Source organism: Haliaeetus leucocephalus, unplaced genomic scaffold, assembly GCF_000737465.1.
Source record: "Haliaeetus leucocephalus isolate CR32 unplaced genomic scaffold, Haliaeetus_leucocephalus-4.0 Scaffold906, whole genome shotgun sequence".
Classification (NCBI taxonomy): domain Eukaryota; kingdom Metazoa; phylum Chordata; class Aves; order Accipitriformes; family Accipitridae; genus Haliaeetus; species Haliaeetus leucocephalus.
In genome coordinates, this window is record NW_010973342.1 from 4,069,393 (window position 1) to 4,096,824 (window position 27,432).

The 27,432-nt window shown below is 42.1% G+C and overlaps 1 protein-coding gene across 2 annotated transcripts; it reads left to right on the plus strand.

Annotated features, from left to right (window-relative positions):
* Positions 1-3,628: 3,628 nt before the first annotated feature.
* On the plus strand, positions 3,629-16,818 carry LRPAP1 (low density lipoprotein receptor-related protein associated protein 1). Of its 2 annotated transcripts, XM_010583511.1 has the most exons (8): positions 3,629-3,852; positions 8,948-9,092; positions 9,487-9,611; positions 10,975-11,095; positions 12,036-12,194; positions 12,730-12,812; positions 15,140-15,316; positions 15,638-16,818. In XM_010583511.1, exons 1-8 carry the CDS (start codon positions 3,673-3,675, stop codon positions 15,701-15,703), a joined length of 1,056 nt encoding a protein of 351 aa, XP_010581813.1. In that variant the 5' UTR covers positions 3,629-3,672; the 3' UTR covers positions 15,704-16,818. The 2 variants fall into 2 exon arrangements, with proteins under 2 accessions (XP_010581813.1, XP_010581814.1); XM_010583512.1 differs by lacking the exon at positions 15,140-15,316.
* Positions 16,819-27,432: the final 10,614 nt, after the last annotated feature.

The window sequence follows — 27,432 nt, forward strand, 5'->3', positions numbered from 1 at the left end:
GCTGGGGGAAACTTTTGGCTAAGGTTATTGTTTGTGAAAGGTTCACAGACATCACTCCAGTACACCCTCAGCATGGTCCTCGGGAGGCTGAGTGGGAGCATATTTGGACAAAGCCAGCAGCACCCTTGCAAACCCACCACGCTTATCCTACCTGCCCTGCATTTTGGCTGGCTAGGCTCAGCCTGCAGACCATATGTGCTGGCTTTGGCTGTGATAGAGTTAATTTTCTTCATAGTAGCTAGTATGAGGATATGTTTTGGATTTGTGCTGAAAACAGTATTGATAATCCAGAGATGTTTTCATGATCGCTGAGAAGTGCTTATACAGAGCCATGGCCTTTTCTGCTTCTCACACCTCCCCACCAGCGAGGAGGCTGGGGAAGCACAAGGAGTTGGGAGGTGACACAGCTGGGACAGCTGACCCAAACTGCCCAAAGGGATATTCCAGACCATAGGACGTCATGCTCAGCAGATAAAGCTGGGGTAAGAAGAAGGAAGGCGGGGACATTCAAAGTGATGGCATTTGTCTTCCCAAGTCACCATTAGGTGCAATGGAGCCCTGCTTTCCTGGAGATGGCTGGACACCTGCCTGCCATGGGAAGTGGTGAATGAATTCCTTGGTTTGCTTTGCTTGTGCGTGTGGCTTTTGCTTTATCCATTAAACTGCCCACGAGTTTTCTCACTGTTACCCTTCTGACTCTCTCCCCCATCCCAGTGCGGGGGAGTGAGTGAGCAGCTGCGTGGTGCTTAGTTGCCGGCTGGGGTTAAACCACAACACCATATTGCTAGGATAGAAGATGGAGATGAGAAAGGCAGCAACTGCTCTCTTTTCCAGAGCTCTGCAACAGAGCATTTGAAATGCTGGGCAGTTTCTAGCACTCTCAAAAAATTTAGGTGTATATAGAATACATGAAGGTGCAAATTCAATGGTTAACTGGTTCTGGTAAAACTGAAGAAGCCAGAAGCAGCTGGTCCAGCTCTTACATTGACTCTTAAAGGAAAAGATCTCCTGACTCTGTACTCAGAATATAATGTAAATCACATTCAAGCCTCTGAATATAAGCTTCAAAGTCCTCCTCTCTTGTATTCTACCAGGAACCCTGCACTGTTCCATAAGTGCCATTAGATTTTCTTCTGACTTTCTCTGATCTTTTTACTGCTTTGCAATGTCATCCTCATTCCAAATTTCTCTAATTTCGTTTTTCAAGTGAGCAGAGGGCAGAAGACAGACTTCTGAATGTGATTTACATCATGTTTTGTTAAAGTTTCTTTTTTTAATAAGCATAATAAAGAATGAATACAGAAAAAGCCATGGTCCATCAACTCAGCTACAGCCCTCTGGAACAATGCAAACAATAGAGTCTGCAATAGCTTAACACTTCCACTGCTTATATTAGTTTTGGCACAGTCCCAGGGATTCAGCTGAGCACTTTTCAACTCTGCTAGAGAAAAATGAAGGGAGAATTTGACCTGAAGTGCACAGGAAAGGGAAACAATGGAGTTGATTTCCCATTACCTCCCACTGCATGTTTCTTACTTACACTAAGGTGCGCTTTATGATGAGTTTGGCCTCATCAACACCAACATAAATCTAATGTCTCTACACAGAAGTCCATAGCGTTATTTTGGCTTTTTACTTGTGGGAGTGGAGCACTTGAGCCAGGACATACAGAACAATACCAAGCAGTGGTCACTTGACACAGATGTAAGGGTGCTGGAGAATGAGATCCAACAAACCAGCATAAACAAACTAATGGTTTTCCATCCCTCACTTATTTCTAAAAATTTTCCCAGTGTAGCTCAAAAACTCAAGCAAACAAATGCATAAAGCTAGGCACAACCACGCTCAATACAAGAAAAAGAGTGGGAACCTGCAAGAGTTTATATAGCATGGAGGTTGAATTTATTTGCAGAGCGCCTGAAAACTCAACCAATACTTCAAATGACAGACAAGACGAAACCATCTGTTCCAAAATGACTCAACAATACATATATACACTGTAATAATGAGACTAAAACAAGTTCTAAATCCTAAAATTGATGTGGAGAGCTCTGCAAGATTTGGGTAAGGCTGATGGGTTTCTTTTCTCACCATCATTTCGCTTTACTTCAATGTGTACTTCAATGCTCACTTCAATTGCTCTTCAATGCAACGTATACTGCAGTACCTTTGCCTGCTTCTGTAATTTAGACTTGTAGCCACAGCTTCTAGGTTCATATGACTGAGAATCTCTGCATTGACTTAGGAAAATGTGGAAGAGAAAAGGCAAGATGTTTATATTGCTTACAAGGCAAAAATGAGAGTCCAGTAAAAATCCTCTCCAAGGCATAGTTTTCAGAAATCTCATTATAGTTTAGGCAATTTATTTGTTTTCATAGGACTGATTTATAACGCGTGAAGGCTTGATGTTGACAGTACTACACAGCTACGCTTTAATTTGCTCAATGTGACATATGAGATCTGAAAGGAATTTATGAAGTGAACTTTTGCCTCCACCACCAGCTAGGCTAAGGACAGTAACCACACTGCTAACTTGCTAAACAAACTCAACACAGAAATGCCCAGCTATGCCAAACACCCCGTACAACACAAGCTTTGCAGTGTGCAGAAGAGGATTCAACAAGAACACAAGAGAAGGAACAGTTTTCTTCACTGCCTTCCCCTCAGAAATACCCACATGGAGTGTGCTCTGTATCTCCTGCACTTCTTTCATAGCAGCATTCAATGTTAGCATATTTTTTTGAAAAACTGTGGGGGATATACACCAACCCTGGATTAACTATTGGGCATTTTCACAGCATCATGGTTTTTTTCTTAATACTGTTTGACTTAATCCCCTCCAAAGATTTCCCATTGCCTACTGCACTTCTTGGCTGCCTCCCTGAGGAGGAAGCACTGCGAAGGGAGGTTGGTGCCATGCAGAACTGGGCGCTCCTGCCCAAGAGCCGCACTCTCAGCACGCACTACCGACCTCAGGGCCATTCCCATAGTCCACCCCTCAGTAACAACCCAATCTACTTGTGATAACATTTCTCACAATCCTCCTTCTCCCCACACCATCAAACCCTATATACTGTCCTGGGCAGAGGTGTCCTCCACCACCACCTCCAAAGGACAGAGTCCTTCTTCCCCTCATAGGGAGTACTGGGGAACTGGTCCCCATTCTTGCCTTCCACCCCTTCCTGAGCTGCCTTTTCTTTTTCTGTATACTCTTGAACACCGTGCTAACATCTGAAAACTTTGTTTGATCAAAGGGGTGGTGTTTAGACCCATCGTGTCCCCTCTTCCTCGCAGAGCTGACAGCAACCCCTTGCTGAAGGACAGACAGCGTGCAGGAGAGCATTCCCTGTAGTTACTGCCGGCTGCGAAAAAAACCACTCACAAAATCTCTAGCATTCAGCGTATTTCCACATTTTGTGAAGCAAACACTCCGGAGAACGACACGAAGCCGCTTGGAGAGAAACAGCCCAAACCTAATTCTTCTCACGCTACCCAAACCAGACACCAGATTTTCGACCTAAACTGGATTTTCAGCCTGTTTTCCTACACAAACACCCCTTCCCCTCTCCCAGGAGGGCGCGGAGCCCGCACCTCAGCGACCGCCCGCCCGGGGACCTGAGGGCGGGAAGCCGCACGGCATCTCGGGACTTGTAGTTCCCCGCCCAGCGCGACATGGCGGCGCCGGGGGCTCTAGCGGCTCTCGGTGCAGCGCTCCTCCTTGCCGCTGGCGTCCAGGCCAGCAAGTACTCCCGGGAGGCTAATGAGGGCTTGGCGACCGCCGGCGCCAAGCGGCGGGAGACGGGGGAGTTCCGGGTGGTGAGGCTGAACCAGGTCTGGGAGAAGGCGCAGCGGGTGAGTGCGGCGGCGCGGGAGGAGCGGGGACGATGGCGGCGCTCTGCGGGGGACCCAGGGTCGGGCTTGGCCCGGACACTGCTTCCCTGTCAGCCGCCTCAGGGGATGGCGTGCGGCGGGAGGGGCGGCGCGGGCGGCGGTTGGAGCGGGGGACTCGTATGTGAGGAGAAACGGAGGCTGTCCGGCCCGGCATCGCCTCGACAGGCCCCGGCTTGATGCTGGGCCTCTGGGCTTTTGTTCGGTTTTCAGGCCTGGCTGCCCCTGACTGGCAGCTCAGAGCGGGACCCACACAGCCCCGCTCCCTGGGGGTGTCCCAGGCGGCAGGGAACAGCGGTGCTGTGTAAGGTCTTCTCTCAGGTGGTGTCTCCTTCCCCTCTTCTGCCATATGTATCTGTGTCGTGGGAAGTGTTGATCTTCCCATGTTTACATCCAGCAGTTAAACCACATGCCCAGGAAGTGGAAGAGAGAGTGAAGTCCCTCTGGTACCATGGAGGATCTGAGGCTGGCTCCTGCACTCGCTGGTTGAATGCTGCAGCCCTTTTGTTAAGGGGTGTGGTGCTCTCATCTGTCTGAAGGAGGTGGCCTTAGCTCCTACTTTGCACAGGGCAGGAGCATACTGCACAGGAGAGTAAGAAACCCTCCACCTTGGTGGTTATGTCACCTTCATTTACACCAAGTGATGTAGTCGCGTGCAGGAGGACCAGCAAGTGGGTAGCACCATTCCCAGATGACAGCCTTAATTTTGACAGTGATACTTGAGTTCCTCTCACTCTGAGCTAAAAAAACACTTAATTAAAGTGAAAAACTGTCAAAATATTTAATTACAGTGGAAATATTTAATTACAGCTAAGCAGAACAGCTCCAACAGGAGGGGAGGAGCGCACTGCACACCCATATTCATCCCCTAAATATTGTGGAGCATGGAAGTTAGGATCATGGCTGGTAAAGGTTCGGTTCTTTAAGACAAGGAATGTAGTTAATATTAATTCTGGATTTCCTGTATCCAGGATAGATGTTCCCCAGCCTAAACTATTGAATTAGAGGCAGGACATCCCTGGGTTTATTCAAAAAATAGAACCCCTGCCATAGTGCTGCCTCCCAGCGTGCCAAAAGAAGGTATCAAAAATACTCCTTCCTTCAATGGGAGAAGGATGGGATGGGAGATAGGGCAGTGTGTGATAATGAAACTCCAGCTGTGAACTGACAGCTGAAAAAGAAACAACACAGAGGCTAGAAATAAACTATATAGTATTGTTAGTTTCCTCTTATTTTTCCAGTTACAGTGTTTTTTCATTTTCATACCTGGATCTTCTGGAATTCGAATTTGAGATGCTTTACATCATCTACGTTAAGATGCTAAAATGTAAAATGAAGTTAACTCTGTCAGAGTAAAGAGCTAAGCTTTAGTAAATTCTATATGTGTGAGCCAGATTTTAAAGAGGCAACAACTACTTGAACTAAATTTGCCACCATCTAAATTTCACTTGTGAGTACAATTGACACCCAGCCTGTGTTCTAGAAAGTATTTTTTCAGTATGTCTGGGCAAGGTCTGAAATAAGAGGAAAACTATGCCTGTGTTTTAGACCTGCTTTGAAATATTTGTGTGTGCCAATGCTGAACTCTTTCCTTCATTTTGGTAGTGGTGGAGATAGTACCGAAAATAAGGAACTCCTTTGTTTTGACATAGATAGATACTGCAGTTCAGCATTGCAACACACAGCTGGATGAGCAGCCCTTCAGAAAGCCCCAATATGTTCCTTAGTGGGAATCAGGAGCTGGCAAGCTAGAATTCCTTCCTGTTTCCCCGAGGAAGGGAGGGAGGGAAGGAGGGTTTGATCTTTCTCCAGCATCTCTTTTCGTAGGTACATGTTTTATATAAAAACTCTAGAAAGTTATTTTAATACAAGAGTTCTTCTTAGTCAGACCCTAATTCTGTAGTTATTTGAACCAATGACAAATATTATGTAGGTTTCACGAGGTATGTGGTTCGGCCTGCTAGTCTTAACAATCCACTGTGCTGTGGTTGTTGCCATTGGTGTAGTTCTAGCATCGCTTATTATCTGGGCTTCCTGGCCATCCCAAAGCAGCAGTGGGCTCCAGAATCTAGGGCATGTTATGCGTAGAAAATGTGTAGTAAAGAACCCTTTCCTCTCAGGGTGTAGGTAATGATATTGCAGGTAATGATTGTAGCCAGGCGAACAGCAAATTACTTAATTGTTGTAATGTTTCACAGACTTCCAGTGCTTGTTCCCAGAATTGCCAGGTACCTATCTTGGATGTTAATGTCCAGGCAGCATAAGGAATGAGGAATAAGGAATGAGCGTAAGGCACTTGGGGCTTTGTTATTTAATCATTAAACTTAGCTTTTCAGCTCTGCTTCTAGTTAGTTATTGCAACATATGACTGATGTTAGTAAAGTGATGTGGAGTCTTACCTGTTGACATTTTTTACCTGTTGTCATTCAGTGTCCTGAGAGATCACATGAGATCACTTTGAAGGAAGCAGTTCTTGAACTATATACTTTAAATTAGCCTATGTATTCACTTCTGTGTTATATAAATGGGACAGGCAAGTGGCTTCCAACAGGTTTCAAAGGATTTATAATGTTTAAAAGGACAGTTACTTGAGTTTTATACTAAATTATAATGAGAATCAGAAAAATATTATTGGAATTGGGAGAAGTTTGAATAGAATCTTTCTTTTTTCCCTTAAGGAACAATGGGCTTAATGTAGTTCGTTAGTTTTTATTAAGAGTTTAAAAAGTTTGATTGATGATGAGATGTCTCCAAATTTTATGTTTAGAACTTCTGATATTCTTCTCTGGAACTTTTAGAAAACACAAAACTGTATGTGTTTATGAGATAGCACTAACTGCAGAGAGTATCTAACAGAAGCTGCATTGTGTAATCTTTTATACAATAGTGTGTCTCTGATGATAAAGTCATACATTTAAAAGTTTGTATTTTCCTAGTTTTGCAGTAGTTAGGAGCTGCATTAATTGTTATCTAAGTTATTGCCAGTGATTTTTTTTCCTGGATTTGTTCAGCCTAACTGCATATTAAGCCCACACTACTTGAATGCTAACATAAGAGTACAGAACTACTGAGATAATTGTCATTTCCTTCACAATTTATAGCAAACTTTTCACTCAGTCTTCCTCCTGAAGCACCAGGGCGTAATTCTTGCTGAGCAATGCATTGTTACTTGGAACCACTGCTGCAGTGACACTCTGGCTGTCCAGGTCATCCTGCTCCAGAAAAGCAAATAAGTACATGATTAAGGTTTTTTGACTTTAGCACATACTAAAAATCGTAAATAAAGTGATTCCTTCTAAGTGCTTAGCTTTTATCAAGCGGTTCCCCAAAAGTAGATAGTGAAGAAGACAATAGGGATGCTCCTTTGCTTTAATATTAGAGGGATCAGAAGTTTTAATGTGTTCTATACATTTTATATTTACCTGTGATTCTAACTACTCTAGATTTTAGTAAATTATGTCAGTAAGCCAAGTGCAAGATACAGGAAAAAACTTAGTTTAAAAATTAAAATAATTATATTCAGTAGCACAAGACTAATTAATAGCACAGCCTAAGCTGAAAACAGAAACAATAACCTGCATAGGTTCCTGAATTCCTGTCAATAGGAATTTAGTGCATTAGCTCAAAGTAATGACATTTTTCCTAGTTACTGTCAAATAACCTTCTGACACTCAAATGAATGGCTTAATCTTTTCAGTATCATTCTGATGTTTAAAAATAATACTGAGTTCTGAGTCTGTGTTTATTAAACATACTGCTTCCTCACTGAAAATGAGAATTTTTATAATCTGTAATCTGATTTTAATGACACCCTTCACACACACACACACACCCCCCCTTTCAGCAAATAAGCTTGTCCTAGGACATAAAAGCCCAGGTGGTTCAGAGCTGGATCTGAGCTCCCAGGAGCTAGCTGCTCAGTGGTTGGAGGTAGGACTCGGACAGCTCAGGCAGAACTGTATTGGAAGTCACACTGCTCATGTTTTTTGATCTCCTCTCTTTGGGCTTTTCCTTACCTCACCTTGTTGTTATTAACATGCATGCATACACACACAAAAGAAGTTCAGAAGCATTAATATGATTTGTTACATTTCTCTGTTTTAAACTGAAGTGTCTAAAATCTGCAAGTTCAGAAGTTCAGGCTCAACTTAGAGCAGTGCTGCTTAGCCAACTGCATGTTAGTCATTGTCTCTGTTCCTGTTTTCTCTGTATTTCACAAAGTTTCAAGCTGACCTATCATTCATTTAAATCTTAATTATTTTTTTTTTTCATAGCTTCAGCCTCAATATCTTATCTTTTTGTTCTGTTACGTGGGACAGGAATACCTCTAGGTTTTGTATGTTTTTAATGCACATAAACCATGTTAAGAAGTAATCTTAGAAAATTTTGCACTTTGATCATAGTAAAAATTACTGATGAGGTGGCTCTTTGACCTGCAAGGCCATCCTCAGTGTCCTGGTAGTGTGCAAAACCATACTGACAAATAAAATTTACTGACTCAATATAACTAGTGGAGGGTGGTCCACAAGAAAGCACATGTGGTGACAATGACATGTTTGAGAGATTTGGTCATCACTGCCTTTTGTAAATTAGTGAAACTGAATTGATATAATCAATTTTATTTTTTTTATATTCTTTGTTACGGGTACTGGACATTTTTAAGGTAGAATAATTTTTAGAAGGCGGTCCCGTTAAAAGTGGGGGAAAAATCCCATTTAAATATTACTTGAAGGAACACCAAAGAAAGACACAAACTTTTAACCCTTACATAATTTCGCTGTTGTCCAAGTAGCTGAAAAGCTGAGAGAGAAGGCTACATGATCACTCCCTGTTAACACTAGCATGCTGGGGGGCATAGCCGTGTACATAGGCAAGAGATATTATATATGTAGTGGCTCATACCTTAAGGCCCTTAAATTCAGATGGATACATAGCATTACAGTAAAAGAAAAAAATGCTGTGCTATACTGGCTACGCCTCTATACTGGCTTCTGAGGTAACACTGCAGCACGAGATGACTCCACATAACTGAATACAAACCTTTCTTTCTTCTTGTTAGCTTCAGCTCTCTGCTGTGAAACTGGCAGAGTTGCACAGTGATCTAAAAATACAAGAAAAGGATGAGCTAAGCTGGAAAAAACTGAAGGCTGAAGGGCTAGATGAAGATGGAGAGAAAGAAGCCAAACTGAGACGCAACTTAAATGGTAAAGTATATCTTTGAAAGAAGCCAAACTTAGATGTAACTTAAATGGTAAGATATATCTTTGCAGAAGGAGTTTAAACTTTGCATCAGACACATGCATGGTTAGACACCTGTGTTTGTTTTTGAACCATTAAATAACAGGTTGTCTTTCCAGACACTGAGCACACAAGAGGTCTTTGGAGGTTAGTAGGGAGCTGCAGGAGGCTAACAGATTCCTTTGTTCTTGATGTTTTCAGAAGAGGTCATTAAACATGGGAGGTCTGTGTCTTAAACTGTTAGCTTTTGCACTGTCACCTGCAAAATCCAGCTCAGCCAGTCAAGGATGTAGCCAATCTCTCATCTTCCATACACCCATAGTTAGTTCTAATATTTCTCTTTCTTCTATTCCCTTGCAGTCATTATGACTAAATATGGAATGAATGGAAAGAAGGACTCTCAACTAGTTGATACCAACTACATTAAAGACGGTACAGAAAGTGATACACTAGATGATCCAAGACTGGAAAAATTATGGAGCAAGGTGAGTAAGGTTTCCTTCCAGGAACCAGAGAAAGAAATCAGTGTTTCTTCATTGAACTATTCTCTGTGTCTTCTGAGAGCCCCCAGACTTGGAATTGAATAGCTTTACTACTCTGTTTCTAAGTAGTGGCCAAGCTGCTGTGCTCTGTAGCTCACATCTTTGTGCCCTGAGGGCATCCCACCTATATCCAGGTCACCAGGTGTGGCAGGTTCTCTTTGCCAAAGACAACCCCCACATCAGTCTGCATGGAGGGTAGGGTTCTGGGTCCACCGAGGAGAAACAGATTTCCCTTTGTGTGACTGTTACACTGTGTGGTAGTATACCTGTGGTGTTCTTCCTGGTTTTCTTATTGTAGTTTCTGGGCTTTTTTAAAAGGATGCATTTAAAATAGAACCATTTCATAGACTGTGTAAAAGTGAAATGTATAGTGGGGAGTGTTGAATAAGGACTTTCCCAACCTGGTATTCAAGTGAATATTTCCAGGATTTGCATTAATGCATAAAAAATAGAAGGTGTACTGTCAGTCTGGGCAGTTAAAACTGGCAAAGTCATAATCTTCAAAAATTAAATAACTCAGGTTTTAAAAAACAGGTACTCAGGTAAAGCAGAGAAATCTTACACCAGTCTAGAGCAGTGGTGGTAAAGCAGAGAAAAAGATTTGCTGGGTTTTAAAATGTTACTGTAATTAGATACAGCTCTGGCAAGGAACATGATGTCATGTGCTTTGGGGAACAGTAAAGTGCATTAGATAGAAATATTCCCTAAGCAAAAAAAGAGTTTGGGCTGAATAGGTATCAAAAACACTCGCTTTTGATCATGCATTGCAGCAAATAAGTCGCCAGATTTGTGGGTAGTGCTCCAGCTGTCTGACCAGTGCTTCCCTAATTGCTAAAAAGTAGTCCAGTGAGGAACAAATCACTGCAGAGCAAGTGCACAGCAGTGATAAAATCTTCACTTGCCAGTAGAGTAAGATTAAGTAAAGACTGTGCTTGGTATCAGGCTGTATTCTTCATGCAGACAGTCCCCTTACAGTTGCATGTGGAGCTGCATGGCCCTTATTTCTGTATTAAATTGTTTCCCATGGAATAGAAATGACAGACGCTTTTCACTGGGTAGTCCATAGCAAGTCTAGCTTTTAAAGTCTGAAGGAAACTTCCTTTCGATATGATTAAAGCCACCATATCCGTCGATGCCTAAATCCTGACCTCACGCTAATATAAAGGGATTTAAAACAAAAGATCATAAGGAAAAGTTGGACTTAATAACTTTCTAAATGCAGTGGGAAGTGGGGAGAAGATTTGGCAGTTGAGTGCACTTAAAAGCACTTGGCCTGGAAAGCATAATGAGCTCATGTTTCTTTCAGGCCAAGACCTCTGGGAAGTTCTCTAATGAGGAGTTGGATAAGCTTTGGCGAGAATTTAAGCATCACAAAGAAAAGATTCGTGAATACAATATTCTGCTGGAGACCGTGAGCAGAACAGAAGGTGCCTGAACATTTCTCTGATGTTTCAAGATCAGTACAACTCTTTTCTCTGCCCATCGCCTCCATTGTTTCCAAGTTTCTTTGAAACTCCTAAAGTCTGACATTTCTGTCAGAACTGCTTGCAGATGCTGACATTTCCAGATACTTGCTGGGTTTAGTTCTGCATTAGCTGCCAAAAATCTTGCCAGCTAATGAATGTGTTGCCATTTCAGTTTTCTGATTCTGCCTGCATTTCAAGCAGGGAAGATACCATCAGATTAGCAATGATGGCCATAGTAGTTTACTGGAAATTATGCAGCAAGCATAGATCCACTGCTGCAAAATGTGGTCCTAAAGTCTGCAGAACATGCATGTTTTATCTCACCAGCTGGGAGCCCAAGAGGATATACTTGAATATCTTTGGCAATGAGCCTGGGGTGTTTTGAAGCATCAAGGATCTGAATCCAGCTTGCTGTACTAATCCTAGCTAAAATTGCTAGAGCCAAAATATTCTAAAGCTTATAGGCAGTTTGATGTTTGCATTGTAAAGTCCAAGCTGGAAGCTGCTGGAAGTCATTCCAACATCAGATGTCCTGATTGGTTCATGAAATGCCCAGGGAAGAGCGCACAGGACTCATCAACCGTCCCTATCCCATTTCCTTGGGATATTGCTAACCTAGGAAAATCAGAATGTTTCCTTACTAATATCTCAGCTGGTGGCCAGTAGTAGTTAAAAGGCATTTCTGTAATATCACCCTCCAGAGCACTGAATGGTATTGATCTTAATATTGACCTGCAAACAGAATTACTGCTTCTTAAAGTATGGTGTTGGTGCTTTATTTACACTCAGCTCAAATGCTAAGAACTTATCATCTTTTATTCACCTCACATTTGGGGGATTTCTAGAGCTTTTGACCTATCAGGATTTGGCCCACAATCAATAACACTTTCTCCTTCAACAGATATCCACAAAAATGTTATCAACCCATCTGAAGAGAACCTGGTGAAAGAGGAAATCTTGCATAACAAACACAGAGAACTCAAAGAAAAGCTAAGAAGCATCAATCAGGGGTTTGAACGTTTGCGTAAAGTCAGTCACCAAGGATATGACACGACCAGTGGTATGATACAATGGTTTTTGTGCTTATTTGGGATTAATTTCATTTTAAAAAAATTAAGAATCAGGGGGCTAGTAATAAGTTGTAGTCACAGTATCACAGTATATGGTGTGACCACAATGGGCTGAAGAGATACAGCCAGGCTGTTCTATTTAGAAGCCAACACTAGAAGCCTAATGAAAGGATAGGGGCAACCTGTAAAGAGGATAGTTCTGTCTTCCATGCCCGCATGAGGAGGGATATTACGCCTTCGGCCCCAGTAGGGCAGGTAAGTGAGACAACATGCAGGGTAAGCAATGCCATTATTCAGTTCCTAGAGTTCCTTTTACTTTTTAAAAAATACTTGCTACAGCAATACTATAGTTTTAAGTTAAGTACTTGGATTTTTCTCTCCATTTTCATCTAAATAGACCTATTAGTAATGCAGTGCTTAATATATCTGTGTGTATGTATGTGAGAAAGCATGCCCATCTTTCATAGCAGCTGGGCATAAAAGTATTGTGTCCAGATTTTCATTTAGTGGTATTTGTTTGTTTAGAATTTGAAGAACCGAGAGTGATTGATCTGTGGGACATGGCCAAATCTGCTAATTTCACTGAGAAAGAACTTGAATCTTTTCGGGTAAGTGAAATTCCAGTTAGAGCTCTTATGGAAAGATATTTTCCCACATAAAGAAAACAGTTGATGTTACTCTCAGTGCAGCCACTTCTGTATTGCTCTTCAGACACCATAAAAGAGAGTCATGTTTCTTTCTTAATATTTCAAATATATAAACATGTATGTAACTAATCATACGCATAGTTCTGTTATCATCAGCAAAATTAAAATTCTGAATCCTGTGAAAGCAAGTGTTGCATATTTTAAATCTCTGAAAGATCAGGCCCTGCTTGTTTGTTTCCAGTACACCAGATTTACCTCTCTTACCCAATGTCTTAATGTAATTACTTCTTTGGGAAGCAGTGTACTCTATATATCCAACAATTTCCCTCTCATGCCCACCTCTTGCACTTCTGACTTCCGCTGTTGGAGCTGTGTTGAACTGACCCAAAAGTACCCTGATAAAGACCACTTTTCAAGGAAATATTAGAGAAATTAATTCCTGTGGGGTTCACACTGGTTTTATTTAATTCAAATTACATTGAGGAAATGTTCGTTTGGGGTTTTTTTCATCTAACTCTGCCAGTTTGTCAGAATAGATTTTGATTGATAGCCTGGAGAAACAACTCTTCAGGGCTTCTTCATGGAGTTGCATGTATTTACGATGTTGTCTTGCCCTCCAAGACGTGGCTAGGGACACCTTGAGCTTCTTTTCTGGATAAGGTAATCAGAGAGTTTTAACTGCCTGGGGCAGGGATTGAAACCTGTCACTCTTAGATATCAAATATCCATCTTATTTCTTTTAACTTGCCTGCAGCCCGATTCTTTTATGAAGAAAACATTTTAATTACACTGATTTCAGTGGCCCTGCTTTTAAGGGTGTCAGAGGAAAGCCCCCTGAAGTCTGCAACAAGGCTTCTTCTGACCTCAGTGGGACATTTTCGTCAGGACTGTACAATTGCATGAGAGGTAAATTTGGCCTTCATATCTGCCCCAGTGAAAAAGGAGAACCCAATTCCGTAAGCAAGAACACATATCTGCTTACTAATTTTAATGTTTTAGTAGTAATCTTCATTCCTGCAAACCCTCTTCACAAGACCAAACCTGTCTTGTTACTGTGAATGCTGGGACATCCTAACAAAAGTAAGACAGTAAGAATCACGGTGAAACATCTGCCTGTGTAAAGAGTTCATGAAAGCAGAATTAAAGAAGTCATGCTGACTCCATTCAGCCTTGTTTGAGCAGCTGAAGTTTTGTCTTCTCCTGACTGGCCACAGTACCAACCTTCATAAGGGTTTCATAATGAAGGACGCAAGTGCTGCTCTGCTGGTACATCATCTGAGAGGAGCAGCTAAAATAATTTGTCAGAGCAGTAAAACCCCAAACTAAGGTCCTGAACGGATTATGTAAAACAGACTGGAATGTTCTACAACAAAAGGAAGCTATTTTCTTGACAGAAATGTTGAAAACAAAACCCCTTTCCTTTAAAAATTGAAGATCTATTACAGTGATGGATTTTTTTATATTTTTCAATTGTCTTGAAATGAGAGGAATTTTGTCAGTCACCAGGACTGAAACACACCAGTGACCAAAATTAAGCGGGCTCTGTCAAACTGGGTTTTCACTGTAGGATTTGTCTTGAGTTTTTCTGGGTGTAATGCATAGAACTGCTGCCAGAAGTGGCATAACAGTTTGAACTGTTCATATCCTCTTCACAGAGGACGTGTCCTAAGACACAGAGAAACTGAATTTACTGCCTTCAAGTAGCAAAACAAGAGCATGCTTTGGTGGGTAGAGACATTACTCATTCTTTGGTCCCCCTTGCATTGTACCAGGTTATCTGAGGACTGTCTCTGATATGTTCCTGAACGCCACTGGCCACTGTCTATAAGGCAAACTGAGAGGGCTTTTTGTTTGTTAATTAATTGATCCTATTCCAGATTGATCATAGCAGACTGCAAACCTAGAAAACTTTTAAGTTTGAGCAGAAAACAGCAAATCCAGGACCTGATTTTGAAAAGAGGCTTCTCTTAAAAATTGTCTCCTTCCCCTCAGTCCACTATTCTTATGTATAAACTTTTATTTGGTATTCACTGCTATCTTCTCCTAGTACCTCACAGTCTCCTTTTGAGGACTCTGCAATGGGACGTTTTCAGCACCTGCCTTCAAGATTGGGTGTCTGGGTAGTGATGATAGTGTATTGTCTGGACATGCTTAAGAAGCAGGGAACTGAAAAAGCTTTCTGTGCTTGACTTAGTAAAATAGCATTAGGGATGTCTTGACAAGAAAAGAGAGAGGAAGCCTTGGAAAGAAAGAAAATCCTGTGAAGCTGTGTGTATTTGTTCTCGTAGGAGGAGCTGAAACACTTTGAAGCAAAAATTGAAAAACACCATCATTATCAGAAACAATTAGAGATTTCACACCAGAAACTGAAACATGTAGAGGGAACTGGAGATAAGGATCATCTGAACAGAAACAAAGAGAAATATGCTATGCTGGAAGAAAAGACAAAAGAACTAGGATATAAGGTCTGTATAAGTCCAGTGTACATTACATACATGTTGAAAGCTTAACTCAGTAGTAGAGGGTGTGTAGATTATCCAGCGCTGCTTTTCATGCAATTTGAATTACTTCCAGACAGGGAGTTTAAGGCATGCCTGTGCTCCATGTTTAGTACAGGATACGTGTAATTGTTTTTTATAGACCTAATTCTAAAATGCCTGAAATCTCCCTGGTCTCTGCTCTTCCTGTTGTCACATATACTGATAGCAAAATCTGAATACATGATATTGATAATTTCATTGTCTTTCTTACTAAAATTTATTTAATATGTTTTATTTTCCTGCTAGGTAAAGAAGCACTTGCAAGACTTATCCAGCAGAATCTCTCAAGGTCTTCAACACAATGAATTATAAAAATTTGTTCTCCTTCATGGGATCAATCTATTAACACTAAACAGATAATGTGTTTTTTGAATAGGATTTACCAACGAGTGCTTCTGAAATAGTAAGGATTGAACAGGGTTGTCCTGTAAGAAAATTTTTTTGGTCTGCTTAATTGCCAGGTTTGTATTTGCACTATCAAATTAAATGATTAGATTATGAATTTAAGTTGCACATCTTGGATCATATAAATCTTACATCTGAATCAAGTAACAGCCTTTGAAATAAGCAGTCATGTCAAAAGGAAAAATATGTGAACTCTCAGAGGATTGCTGCTAGTAAAAAAAAAATATTAATCTGATAGTCAGGAAAGTTACTCTGGTCAATGAAAGCAAACACTGAGGTATAGAAAGTTAAAACAGAGGCCAGAGAAGTCTTTCATTTCAATGCCTGGCCTATTACATTTCCTACTGTTCCTACTGAAGGTAACAAAAATATTTCTACTGACTTTGAGCAGTGGCTCAGAGCTGCACTGTATATGAATCTTTCATGTGAGAGGGTGAGGAAGATTAAGGAGGGCACAAGTATTGAGGTCAATTCACACAATTTTGTTGTAGACTAACACATCAGAAGTTAGTGAATGTACATGTGCAATTATCTTGCTCATGGTTGCTTGGTTTTGTTACACTTAGTCATTAAAAAAACCAAAACAAGATACTGGTGAGGCTTTTTTTAAATTCCCTCTCATTTAGTGAGAAGTAACAAGACCTGTTTTTTGAGCATGTTGCTTATTCCTTTAAAATAAAGTTCACTCACACATTAGTTTTTAAGACAGGAAGGGTAGTTTTGCACGACAAGAATGTGTCTCTATGTTCTGACTAGACGGAAGGCTTTCTAAAGCAGCTTCTCTCTGAGCGTGTATTCCAGTACAATCCCCAGTAAAGATGATTATCACTTTCCCTTTTGAGACCAGATTTTTCTGTTCTGTGTCAGAACTTTGGCAAACATTAGCCATCTGGGTTGAAATTTTCTGTAATAATAATGCCGACCCTTTGTTTCTAAGGAGTGTTTCACATGAAACTGTTCCAGGAACAAGGTTAAGGCAGAGGTCCAGTGTAGGTAAATCATTACAGCTGCTTGGTTAAGAAGCTGGCTCTCACACATTGCAGCACTGTAGTGGGCTGCGTGAGGACGCTGTCCTTGAGCCTCACTTGCCATACCTATTCCATGAGAAATACTGAAGAGATCCATTCAGTCAGAAGCAGCCACTCTATATATTATTTATCCAGTTCCTGGGTCCATGTTGGGTTAAAAGCAGTATGAATCTGTACGTAAAGACTGTTTCATAATGTGCAAGTGATCGGAACCAAGACTGTGGTAGCAGTCTTGCTTCTTTGAGATTCTTTGAAGCAGCAAGTTTTGGGGTTTTTTTTACATTTTTATATTAATGTAAGCTAACTTTTACTTATATTCCAGAGAATCAGTCCATCACAAGAAGCACAGCCTACCATTGATATTAGTGGTCACCTTAGAGATGGTTTAGTTCATCTAGTTTATAGTGTACATCCCCTTTGTTTAGTAAGCTAAAAAAAGTAAACCCAAAGACAGTTAAAACCCATTTATGAGAAAACTGGTTTGCTTTTTTCCTAGATGCTACACACCTTTTCTTCCCCAGACTATCACTTTAAGGGCTGTTCGGCCTTCTTTTAACACAGCAATAGCTGCATAGTCTTACAGGTTTATCTTCATCGTTATATTTTTTCAATTTTTGAGGTGAATGCAGAATAGAAATGTATTCTGCACTATGTGTGGAAGGTGCAGACTTCGCTATGTCTTTCAGTTTTTCCCTTCGGTAGAGTAAGAAATAAATCCATGTACCAGAGGTCAGTTTGGTGTTCAGTGGCTGGAGCTTGGATGTGAAGAGGCCCACACCACTGGCTGCAGGATGAAGAATTTGAACACATGCACTAAAGACATCAGCAGAAGAAAGGAACGAAGCAAAGCGCTGAGCAGTTCCTGCTCAGCAATCCTAGCTGGGTAGCATGAGAACAGAAAAGCTTTAACTGAGCACGTTCAGATACCGCTGCTGGGGGGAAATCTGTTGCACAAGGGAAAGCAACGTGAGTATATCAGCGTACAATAAACACGGGCAGAGTAGCTGTATGCTCCGCACAAGAGGGAATAGTACAGGGTGCTGGATTCACGGAACACATCACCAGGGTCAGATCAGCAGTAGTAATGGTTGTTTCCAAGTGCAGAGCTGCTTTGGCACAGGCTGTAAACAGGGGATGGCTGTACTGTGCGGTGGTGGCCATACCACTTCTTTACCCACCACACCATGACCGTAATCGGGCTCAAAGGCCAGGTCGGCTCCAGCAGAGAGAGCGCTTGGCAAGCGCTTCAACGTACAAGAGACTGACAAAATATTTATGTGTCACGGTAATTTCACATTAGGAACAAGTCACAGATCATCAGTGGCAAAGGTTGGAGACGGAAGTCACCACAGTCACCTCATGTTAGTTATTTAACATAGCTGTTAATGAGTCATCAGGCCCAAAGATTGTTCATGCAAACCTAGAGAAGAAAAAATACTAAACAGCGGTGGTTGCTGTCCTTGAATCCAACTTCCACCGGAAAGTGTAGCTGAGTTAGAGTGTGCAACAGCACAGAGAAGACGGTGCACAAAGTCTGATTTCACTTCTGTTTCTGTAGTCTTCACCTTACACACATCAGTATTTGTACAAGTCAGTTAATTATTGCAGTTTTTAAGCCTCCAAAGATAATTCATGTGGCCAAAATAACAAGAGTGGGTTGTTTTTGAGACATTAAAGATTAAGTAAGTAGCTTGAGTCACCATTCTTGTGTTTCTGTAAATAGCTACAAAAATTCAAAGCCAAGAGAAAGGATATAAATGAAATATGACTGCACTCCTGTACCTAGTGAAAGGTGAGTAATGGAGTTCATAGGTGAGACTGCGTGGAAGAGACATCTGAATAGGAAGGAACTAACATCTTTTGAACAGTGGTTGAACCTTCTCCCCTTCCTTAACTGGTATTTTATCTGATCCTTTTGTAATTATTCAGATTACCAAGTTTTTTAAGCCACGCTGAGAAACAATTTGAAATACAAAAGTGGGAACAGAAGAAGGAGGAAAGAACTGTATTTACTGGGGGGCGGGGGAAGATCAGAACATTTTATGCTTTATATGGTCTGTAAAATCCTGCCCTGAAAAAGAACCTCAATTTAAATAAACATGTCAGTGATTTCACATAGGACAGATTTTATTTATTGAACAGGTTGGGGGTGGAAATGAGAGGGAAATAAATACTCAAGGCATTAAATAGAACAAAAATAACTAAGTCTTTCTTAAAATAAACACTATGTCCTACGTGCTGGTAGAGGAGCTCAGGTCGCATCATTCTACCCAGACAAATAAGGAACAGCCACTATAGCAGATGCATTGCTGTCATGATTTCCCCTCTACCCTCCCAAGGGATTTTGATGCCTAATGAATCAGGCGATAGCCAGAGTATCTAACTTCACCAAGTAGAGATCATTTAAATTTTGTAAGCTGAGGTGCGGTCTGACTTTCCAGCCCCACCTGCCAGTAGCGACCCAGTTGCTGCAGGTGTGGATGTCGGTGCTCAGGAGCTGAAGGAAGCAGGACCCTCGGAAGGGCTCTCCTGCTTGCTGTGTGCCAGGTTCCCTCTGTGGGGCTCCCTCTAACCAGGGGGATGCGGCTTTTGCACAAAAGGTGACGGGGAGCAAGAGACAGAGAGACCAGCTTAGCTTCCAGGATGCGGCTGCCTCGACGGCCGATCTTGGCTGAGCATTTAGACGGTCTTCAAGCCCTGACTGGGGAGCAGAAGGCAGCTCCCAAGCTCCCAGCTCAAGAACACGAAGCAAGCCTGTGTGTACTCCGCCTGGACCCCAGCACACAGGTTCTGCAGCTCTGCTTAAGCAGGCATCTCGCCCTGCTGGCCCTAGGCCCAGCCTAGGGAGCTGGCAGGGGCCCTAACATCTTATTTTCAGTTCTGCCATTTTCTCAATACGTGAGTTTAGGTGAATTGGAGCAGTTACACTCCATGAAAGAATGTAGGTCCCCAGCCAGGATCCAGCATGCCACAGTGCCCAGAAACCAGAGCACTGCACTGGGAGCCAGGCTGCTGAGAGCTCCTCTGCCGGCCCTAACCCCGGACCACGTGTCAAAAGCCCCAGGACAGCGTTCAGCTCCGGACTAACCCAGACAGAGGTAACACACAATTCACAACATACTCAACATCCACAGACCTTCCCTGTCGTCATTTGGCACGGCTTTGGAGAGGTATTTAGGGTTGGGGTTGGTTGGTTTAAAAAGGTGCAATTTCACATATAAAAATCTACCAGTACACAGGCAGTTCTAAAACAATTTTTAAATATAATTTCACTTACCATAGCATTTAATTAGAATACAAGAAATAAATAAAAAAGTCATGAAATACAAGTCAATAAATAGAATAGACCATTGCTTTCAGTACCAACCCTTGTGACAGAGAACAGGTAGCTACCAAAGACCGCATTTTCCATATACGCTATGTTATCTAACAAACAGCTTCTAAATACCAGAATCAACATTTCCAAATACAACACACAGTTAACATGTATTTCAGGCCATTCCTTTTGGGAAGCAGGTTGTCAATCTACAGAAAAGAAAGACTGTATGGATTTCTTTTACTTGTATCCACAGTCATAAAATGGAAGCATTCATAAAAACTGTCCACTTGAGCCAAAATAAATTTATAAACTTTCTTCCACAGTACATATTTCAAGTTGAGCCATATTTGGTACAGAACGATTGTAACCCAAATGCTTTTATCACTAGCCCTTAATGCACTTTCATATCCAAATCTTCATGTATATTATCCTACCACTCAACAAAAGAGCACTCTCCTGAATCAAAAAGAAAACAGTACACAAATATTCGTGCTTAACATGTGAACATAAAAACAATGGGTACGTTAATACAACATGTAGATATTTTCTTCTGTCACTGATGTGTTAACTTATCAGAAAGCTGCACACGTCCATTTTAATAAAAGTAATCATTTTCAGTTGCCTGTCAATAACTGGTCTGCTGTAACTAAACCTGGTGATTTCTATAGGGCAAACTGAGTGCTGAATCACTTTGAAATAAGCCTCCTACTAAAATAAAATGCTATTTGATGTTCTGCAGTTATAATTTTCCAGGCAACTTGCTTTAAAGAGGGAAGGGAGCTACATTATTTTAAGAAGATAAACACTGAGAACTGGAAACCTGCATATGAAACCCAATCATTTGCAGTGCTTGGCATTAGATCCGGGAGTCTAACTTCAAAATTCAAATCTCAGTTTCTAATTCAAGACGACATTTGAACCAGAACCATTAACTAAATGGTCCTTCAATGGGGAAAGAGTACATTCTCCAACCTCAATTCAGATTCAAGTTCTGGGACTCTTGTTTACAATTCCAAATATGCCCAGTCACAGTGTAAAGATTCTTCATTCACACCAGTTCCTGGGGCCGCAGATGATCTAGTATTTGTTCTGTTTTCAAGTTCAAGAAAACAAAGCGGAGTGAGAAGAACTATGTGCAAAAAGTGACATCTCCAAAAGAAGAGACTTCCATGGCAAGAGCTCAGCAATCAGGGGTTACTGCTCATTTCAGTTCAACAGCAGACCACTGGCAGTGGGAAATGCACCAAGTTTCTCCCAGTTTTTGTTAGGAATTTTTCAGGTTAGACCTTTTTCCTAATCTGTACCAAACTGACACAAATTCTTACACAAAACCCACATTCCAACAGTGTGAACACCTTCCACAGAGGTAAATGCAGCCTGAAGTGCTCAAGTTACCCTTCCCAAAGCCTTTCTTCAAGCAGCTAATAACCACAATCTGTACAAGATACATATGTCTTGAACAGTGTTTGCATTAGCCTCAGTTTGCTGGTGTCGCCTAACCCTTACCACTGATTGATTGTTTCAGGTTTTGTGCATACTGATCCTCATTCCCCTGCAGAGGAATGAGCTTTGCAGACCTGCAAAATAGTTTTCATTCATGATAAGTTATTAATTCAGGGTAAGAACACAGTTTTCCAGGGACGTTCTTAGGAATTGTTTTCCTTCTCATTTTATTGCCATCTGTATAAACAGCTATGCTAGAAGTTTTGAAAGAAAAAAACAGCCAGCATAACCCAATCAGACACTCAGAAGTCCAAATCAAAGTACTGCTGCGGTACATATCTAGGATTACAGAAGAAAGAGGAGAGAGCATATTTAGCCACAAGCATACAGTGAGAATAAACATGAATTCTCTTGAGCTCCTTCAAACCAAGGAACAGAGCAACTCATCCTATTCAGTTTTGACCACTTACAGCTTTCCAGTGACACAGTGGAGACCGAGAGCAGGGGTAGGTAGTTTGGCGTTTTCACGTTGACAACCTTGGCCACCAGGTTTTGTTTTATCCAGTTACTTCTGGCTCTTCCTGCACTGCTGAGGGCAAGCAGCATGCTGATAGACAGAGAGACAGGGGCACTGTCGCAGTCCAAACCAAAGGTGTGGCCAGCTGCAGGCTGTAACATCCCGCACCGTCACAGTTCCCCAACCAGATGGACAGCAGTGAGAGGGTCTAAACACGTTAAACGTTGTCAGTGTAAAGGAGGGCTTGGCCAGAGGTGCATACACTGGAAAGAGTATCTGGTGTCAGCAAAGCTCCAAAGCAGCCCACCCAGGATTTCAAATCCAGTCACGGCAGGACACGCATTCTCACAGCTGTCACTTGTGGTCACTAGTATCATGCATTCACCATAAAAAGCACAGAGATGGCAAAAATTCATCTAAGACCTGTTCCTGGGCTTTCAACAGACCTGATCCATCTCTAGCAAATCTCCCAGCTATTGTAAATAACACCGGTATAGCTAAATGCAGAATTAGGTGCACCTTCATGTCAAGTTAGGGTGGTCTCTGTTTCATAGCAGGGCCCAGCTCCCACCACCCTTCACCCAACGTACATACTAAGCTTTCATATACTTTCCAGAGAGGAGAAAAACCAGACATGGAGAATAATTCTGTCCAAGGTCTAGACCATATACACAGTACAAGCTTGAACCGTTTGCACGACTTGATGCAAAGGCAACGAGACACGCGCTGTCACGCATGGAGCACGACAGTCTGCTTCTTTAGAGTGGACGCCGGCATTTAACCATCCCACAGTTACCACTCCTTCCCAGTAGAGACAGTGCCAGCTCATCTTCTGCTTGACCAAGGACACAACCGCAACCTTGGCCTGTTCCAGGAAACTCCCCTTCCTTGCTACAACCACACTGTGTACCAGAAGCACCAATCCAGCCAGCAGGTCTCCAGCACTGGCCCAAACTACATTTTCCAGACTCATACGCTTCTGCCACCCTGTCGCTGCCCTTCTTCTGTCAGTACAATAGCTGGCAAAGGACAACTGTTGCTTTCCAGCTCTCTGCTGACACCTACCTACTTCTCCATCAAATTCCCAATATGAATTTTTCCTGTGCTTCTCAATCTGTGTCCAGTACTGCTGACCATTGGTAGTAAAAGGACAAAGTGTTACAGCAGCCAAAGGCAGGCCACAGGGTACGGCTTCCAACTGTAGTGTGATTAATTGAGCAGTTCATTACATAATAAAACTTCGGTATCCAAAGGCCAGATTCCTTTCCGAGCATGCAATCTGCTCTATTTTCTGTATATGAACTATCCATAAATTGGCAGCTCAGCCCACAGATGACTAAAATTTAACTTATACAATAGCAGATGCTATGGGTTTTTTTTTTTTTTTTTTTTAGGGATTTCACAACAGTATAATGTAATGTAGAGACAAATTACTGTCATGCTAAATCGGCTTTCTGATCCCACCCCCCCCACTGTGCATTCCTCAAATAAGTTGACACTTATTATTTCGGTAAAACGGTGATGTTACATACGCCTCTGTGTACACAGTGGGATAATAAATCTGAATTATTTCTAGATGCTCTGATGCAGACAAATGTTTGAAAGCAAGTAGGTTTTAAAGTTAACTTTCACTCACCCTAAAGTTTTTACTAAACTCAAAGTTTACTTGGCAGTTACACTTTCCTAAACCTGCACACTGTCTTCTAAAGCTGTTTATTGTGTGAGAATCCAGGACGTGAATTACATGTATTTTCCTGTCACTTACGTTACAGCCTTTCAAAGAAAAGTCCTTAGGAGAGTCGTTTTTAGTCTGTAACCAACTGGTCATCACTGTTCTAAGCCTCAGTGTGAGGCTACCCTGAAACCTGTTATCTTTAGAACAGAACAGACTAGACTATTTCAGTTGGAAGGGACCTACAATGATCATGCAGTCCAACTGCCTGACCACTTCAGGGCTGACCAAAAGTTAAAGCATGTTGTGAAGGGCGTTGTCCAGATGCCTCTTAAACACTGACCGGCTTGGGGCATCGGCCACCTCTCCAGGAAGCCTGTTCCAGGGTTTGACCACCCTCTCGGTAAAGAAATGCTGCCTGATGTCCAGTCTCGACCTGCCCTTGTGCAGTTTTGAGCCGTTCCCAGGCGTCCTGTCCCTGGATCCCAGGGAGAAGAGCTCAGCACCTCTTTCTCCACGTCCCCTCCTCAGGAAGCTGCAGAGAGCAAGGAGGTCGCCCCTCGGCCTCCTTTTCTCCAAACTAGACAAACTCGGTGTCCTCGGCCGCTCCTCACTGCACATTCCTTCCAGCCCTTTCACCAGCTCTGTTGTTCTTTTCGGGACGCATTCAAGGACCTTCACATCCTTCTTAAATTGTGGAGCCCACAACAGCAGGCGGTACTCGAGGTGAGGCCGCACCGACGCTGAGTACAGCGGGACAATCGCCTCTTTTGGGCGGCTGGTTATATATACGGTGTTTGATGCACCCCAGGATGGGGTTTGCCCTCTCGGCTGCTGGGGCACGCTGCTGTCGGCCAGCACCCCCAGATCCCTTTCTGCAGGGCTGCTCTCCAGCCACTCCTCTCCCCATTTATACTTGTGCCCCTTGGCGTTACTCCATCCTAGGTGCACAATCCAGCATTCCTGCTGGACTTGTTAAATTTCATCCCTTTAATCACAGCCCAGTGCTCCAATCTAAGTAGATCCCTCTGCAAGGCCTCTTGTCCCTCAAGAGGGTCAACAGCACCTCCCAGTTTGGTGTCATCAGCAAACTTGCTAATGGTGCGTTCAACTCCCGCACCCAGATCATTGATAAATACATTTACCAGAACCGGCCCTAGGACTGAGCCCCGAGGAACATCGCTGGTGACCGGTCGCCAGCCAGATGTAGCCCCACTCACTACAACCCTTTGTGTCCTGCCCTTCAGCCAGTTCTTCACCCAGCGCACCGTGAACCTGCTCATCCCACAGTTGGACAACTTGTCCAGAAGGATGGTGTGAGGGACGGTATCAAAAGCCTTACTAAAATCCAGGAAACTACAGCCACTGCCTTCCCTTCCCTTCATCCACGAGGTGGGTGACCTTATCATAGAAGAATATCGAATTGGTTAAATAGGACTTTCCCTTTGTGAACCCGTGTTGACTGTGCCTGATGATTGCATTGTTCTTTAAATGCCTTTCAATCATATTCAGTATCATCTTCTCCATCATTTTTCCAGGAACTGAGGTTAGACTAACAGGTCTGTAGTTCCCTGGGGCTTCCCTCATGCCCTTTTTGAGTTTGGAATAATAACACTGGCTAGCTTCCAGTCAGCGGGGACCTCCCCAGACTCCCAAGACCTTTGGCAGATGATCGAGAGGGGACCCTGCCGTAACATCCGCTAGCTCCTTCAGTACGCTGGGATGAATCCCATCAGGCCCCAGGGACTCGTGAACATTCAGGTGATACAGCTGGTCAAGGAAAGCATAAAACTGAACTCATCAGAACCCATCCAAATTTTTAAAAAATGGCACTTTTCCTTAATTCCACTCACCTACACTGAAAAGACATGTTTGCAGAGCTACTCCTTAGGAATTTCCCTTTGCTAACTTCTAATTCTTCCATCCTTACTCTGCTTTGTTTGTTCTTACTGCTGTATGATGTTAAATTAACATTTCCATTCAACCTAGATTGCAAAATAATGTTTGTGTGACTGGCCAAATGAGAGCTGAGGATCTTGCCAGATAAAAGGTGACATCAAAATATAGCAGCACTGTCATCTGAAAAAAACGCACAATTTTAACAGAAATGGGCGGCTAGTAACCCATAAAATTCTGTGTCTTCTTCCTGTGGTCATTTTAGCAACAGCATGTGTGTTATCCCAGAAAAACTAGAAAAGGTACTTATCAAAGGGTGCATGTTTCAGAATCTCATAAATAAATGTAATCACTCATAATTCAAAGTCGAGTATAGTTTTCCAAGCTACACTAATTAAAACTGTTTTGTTTACAGCAGAGAGGAAAATGAGAAATTTTTCCAAGCTATTTGCTAAAAACAACTCCTGGGGCAGATTTTCGCACACATTTAGATGCCTAAAGACACCTACTGGCATTTTCCACAATTAGGTGCCGGAGTGCTATTAAAACCCAGACAACTATTTGCATTGTTGGGCAATTAAATGCCTCCAAACTACATCCATCCATCCTGCAACACGTTAACTTGGAGAAATTCCATCACCCAAATACTTGCATATAAAAATGTTCCATAACAGCTTATGAACAACGCCATAAAACCCGCTGAAGTAGTAGTTACATTTGGCAGTAACCTACTGAGTAGGGCTACCAGAAAGAAAGAGGTACGTACGCAACACACCAACAGTTATGACCAAACACTGCACTTGCTGACAGTGTGTTTTCTTATCACTGAGAGCCCTGCCCCAAACTGGCACTTCTGCCATGTTGAAGTACTTCAAGAACATCTTACAGAAGTATCAGCCACATCACATTGTTTTGTTCTTCTGGTAAATGATTCCTCTTACTCCTGGTAAGGGCAGGAGGAGACCTGACTCTGGTAGAATCCTATATTAAAAGCGAGCAAAGTCTTCGTTTTTACCAGCAGAAGTTACGAGTCACATTTATCTCTTTTGGTTTTTTTGTAAAGAGCTCTGAATCTGGAATCATCCTATATCAATCACAAACTGTATTTTATATCACTTGCGCACAAGTTTATGCAGGGCATCTGAATAAACCCCTAACTATTTGTACATTAACAGCAGTACTAGAGTTAACTCATGGAAGCTACATTGTGAGCACAAGCCTGCTCATAGGGTTATGGTTTGACTTCCATTTTCCCCAGTTCACTAATGGAAGTTGAAGGCATGTTATTTTATCTATTTAGGAAAAAGTTTTTCATTTCTGTGAGCTCCTGTTGTTCAAATGAGAAAACTTTAGTTTCTTCAACAGAAATGTCAAGCCTATAACTTGACAGGAAGGCTTGCAAGGTACTACAAAAACAACAACCAACCAGTTTTTACCAGATGCAACAGTAAGGTTTGGCCTCCTACTTCACCATGATAACATAATTTAGTGCATGGCAATATGAAGAGAATTTAAAAAATAAGCTAAAGTCATCTGTTCTCTTTGTCCTATTCAAGTGAAGTAAAAAAAGAGAAACAGAAGCCTAAAAAGTAAAATATTTCATTTGTGGAAAGCCTTATAGGATAATTATGTTGACATTAACAAAGGCTTAAGTACAAATTTATATCCAGCCATCTAGCTAATCCTAGCTGAAGTTACTATGACATACACAAATACGTGTGCACAGAGAACCATATGCATGCATGGATTCACAGCCCTGTT

What these genes read in the sequence shown, in the direction of transcription:
- LRPAP1 (XM_010583511.1), top strand. Translation starts at nt 3,673, where the DNA reads ATGGCGGCGCCGGGGGCTCTAGCGGCTCTCGGTGCAGCGCTCCTCCTT. An exon ending in ACTGAGACGCAACTTAAATG is followed by an intron (nt 9,093 to 9,486) that starts GTAAAGTATATC and finishes ATTCCCTTGCAG; the next exon opens with TCATTATGACTAAATATGGA. An exon ending in AAGAACTTGAATCTTTTCGG is followed by an intron (nt 12,813 to 15,139) that starts GTAAGTGAAATT and finishes TTGTTCTCGTAG; the next exon opens with GAGGAGCTGAAACACTTTGA.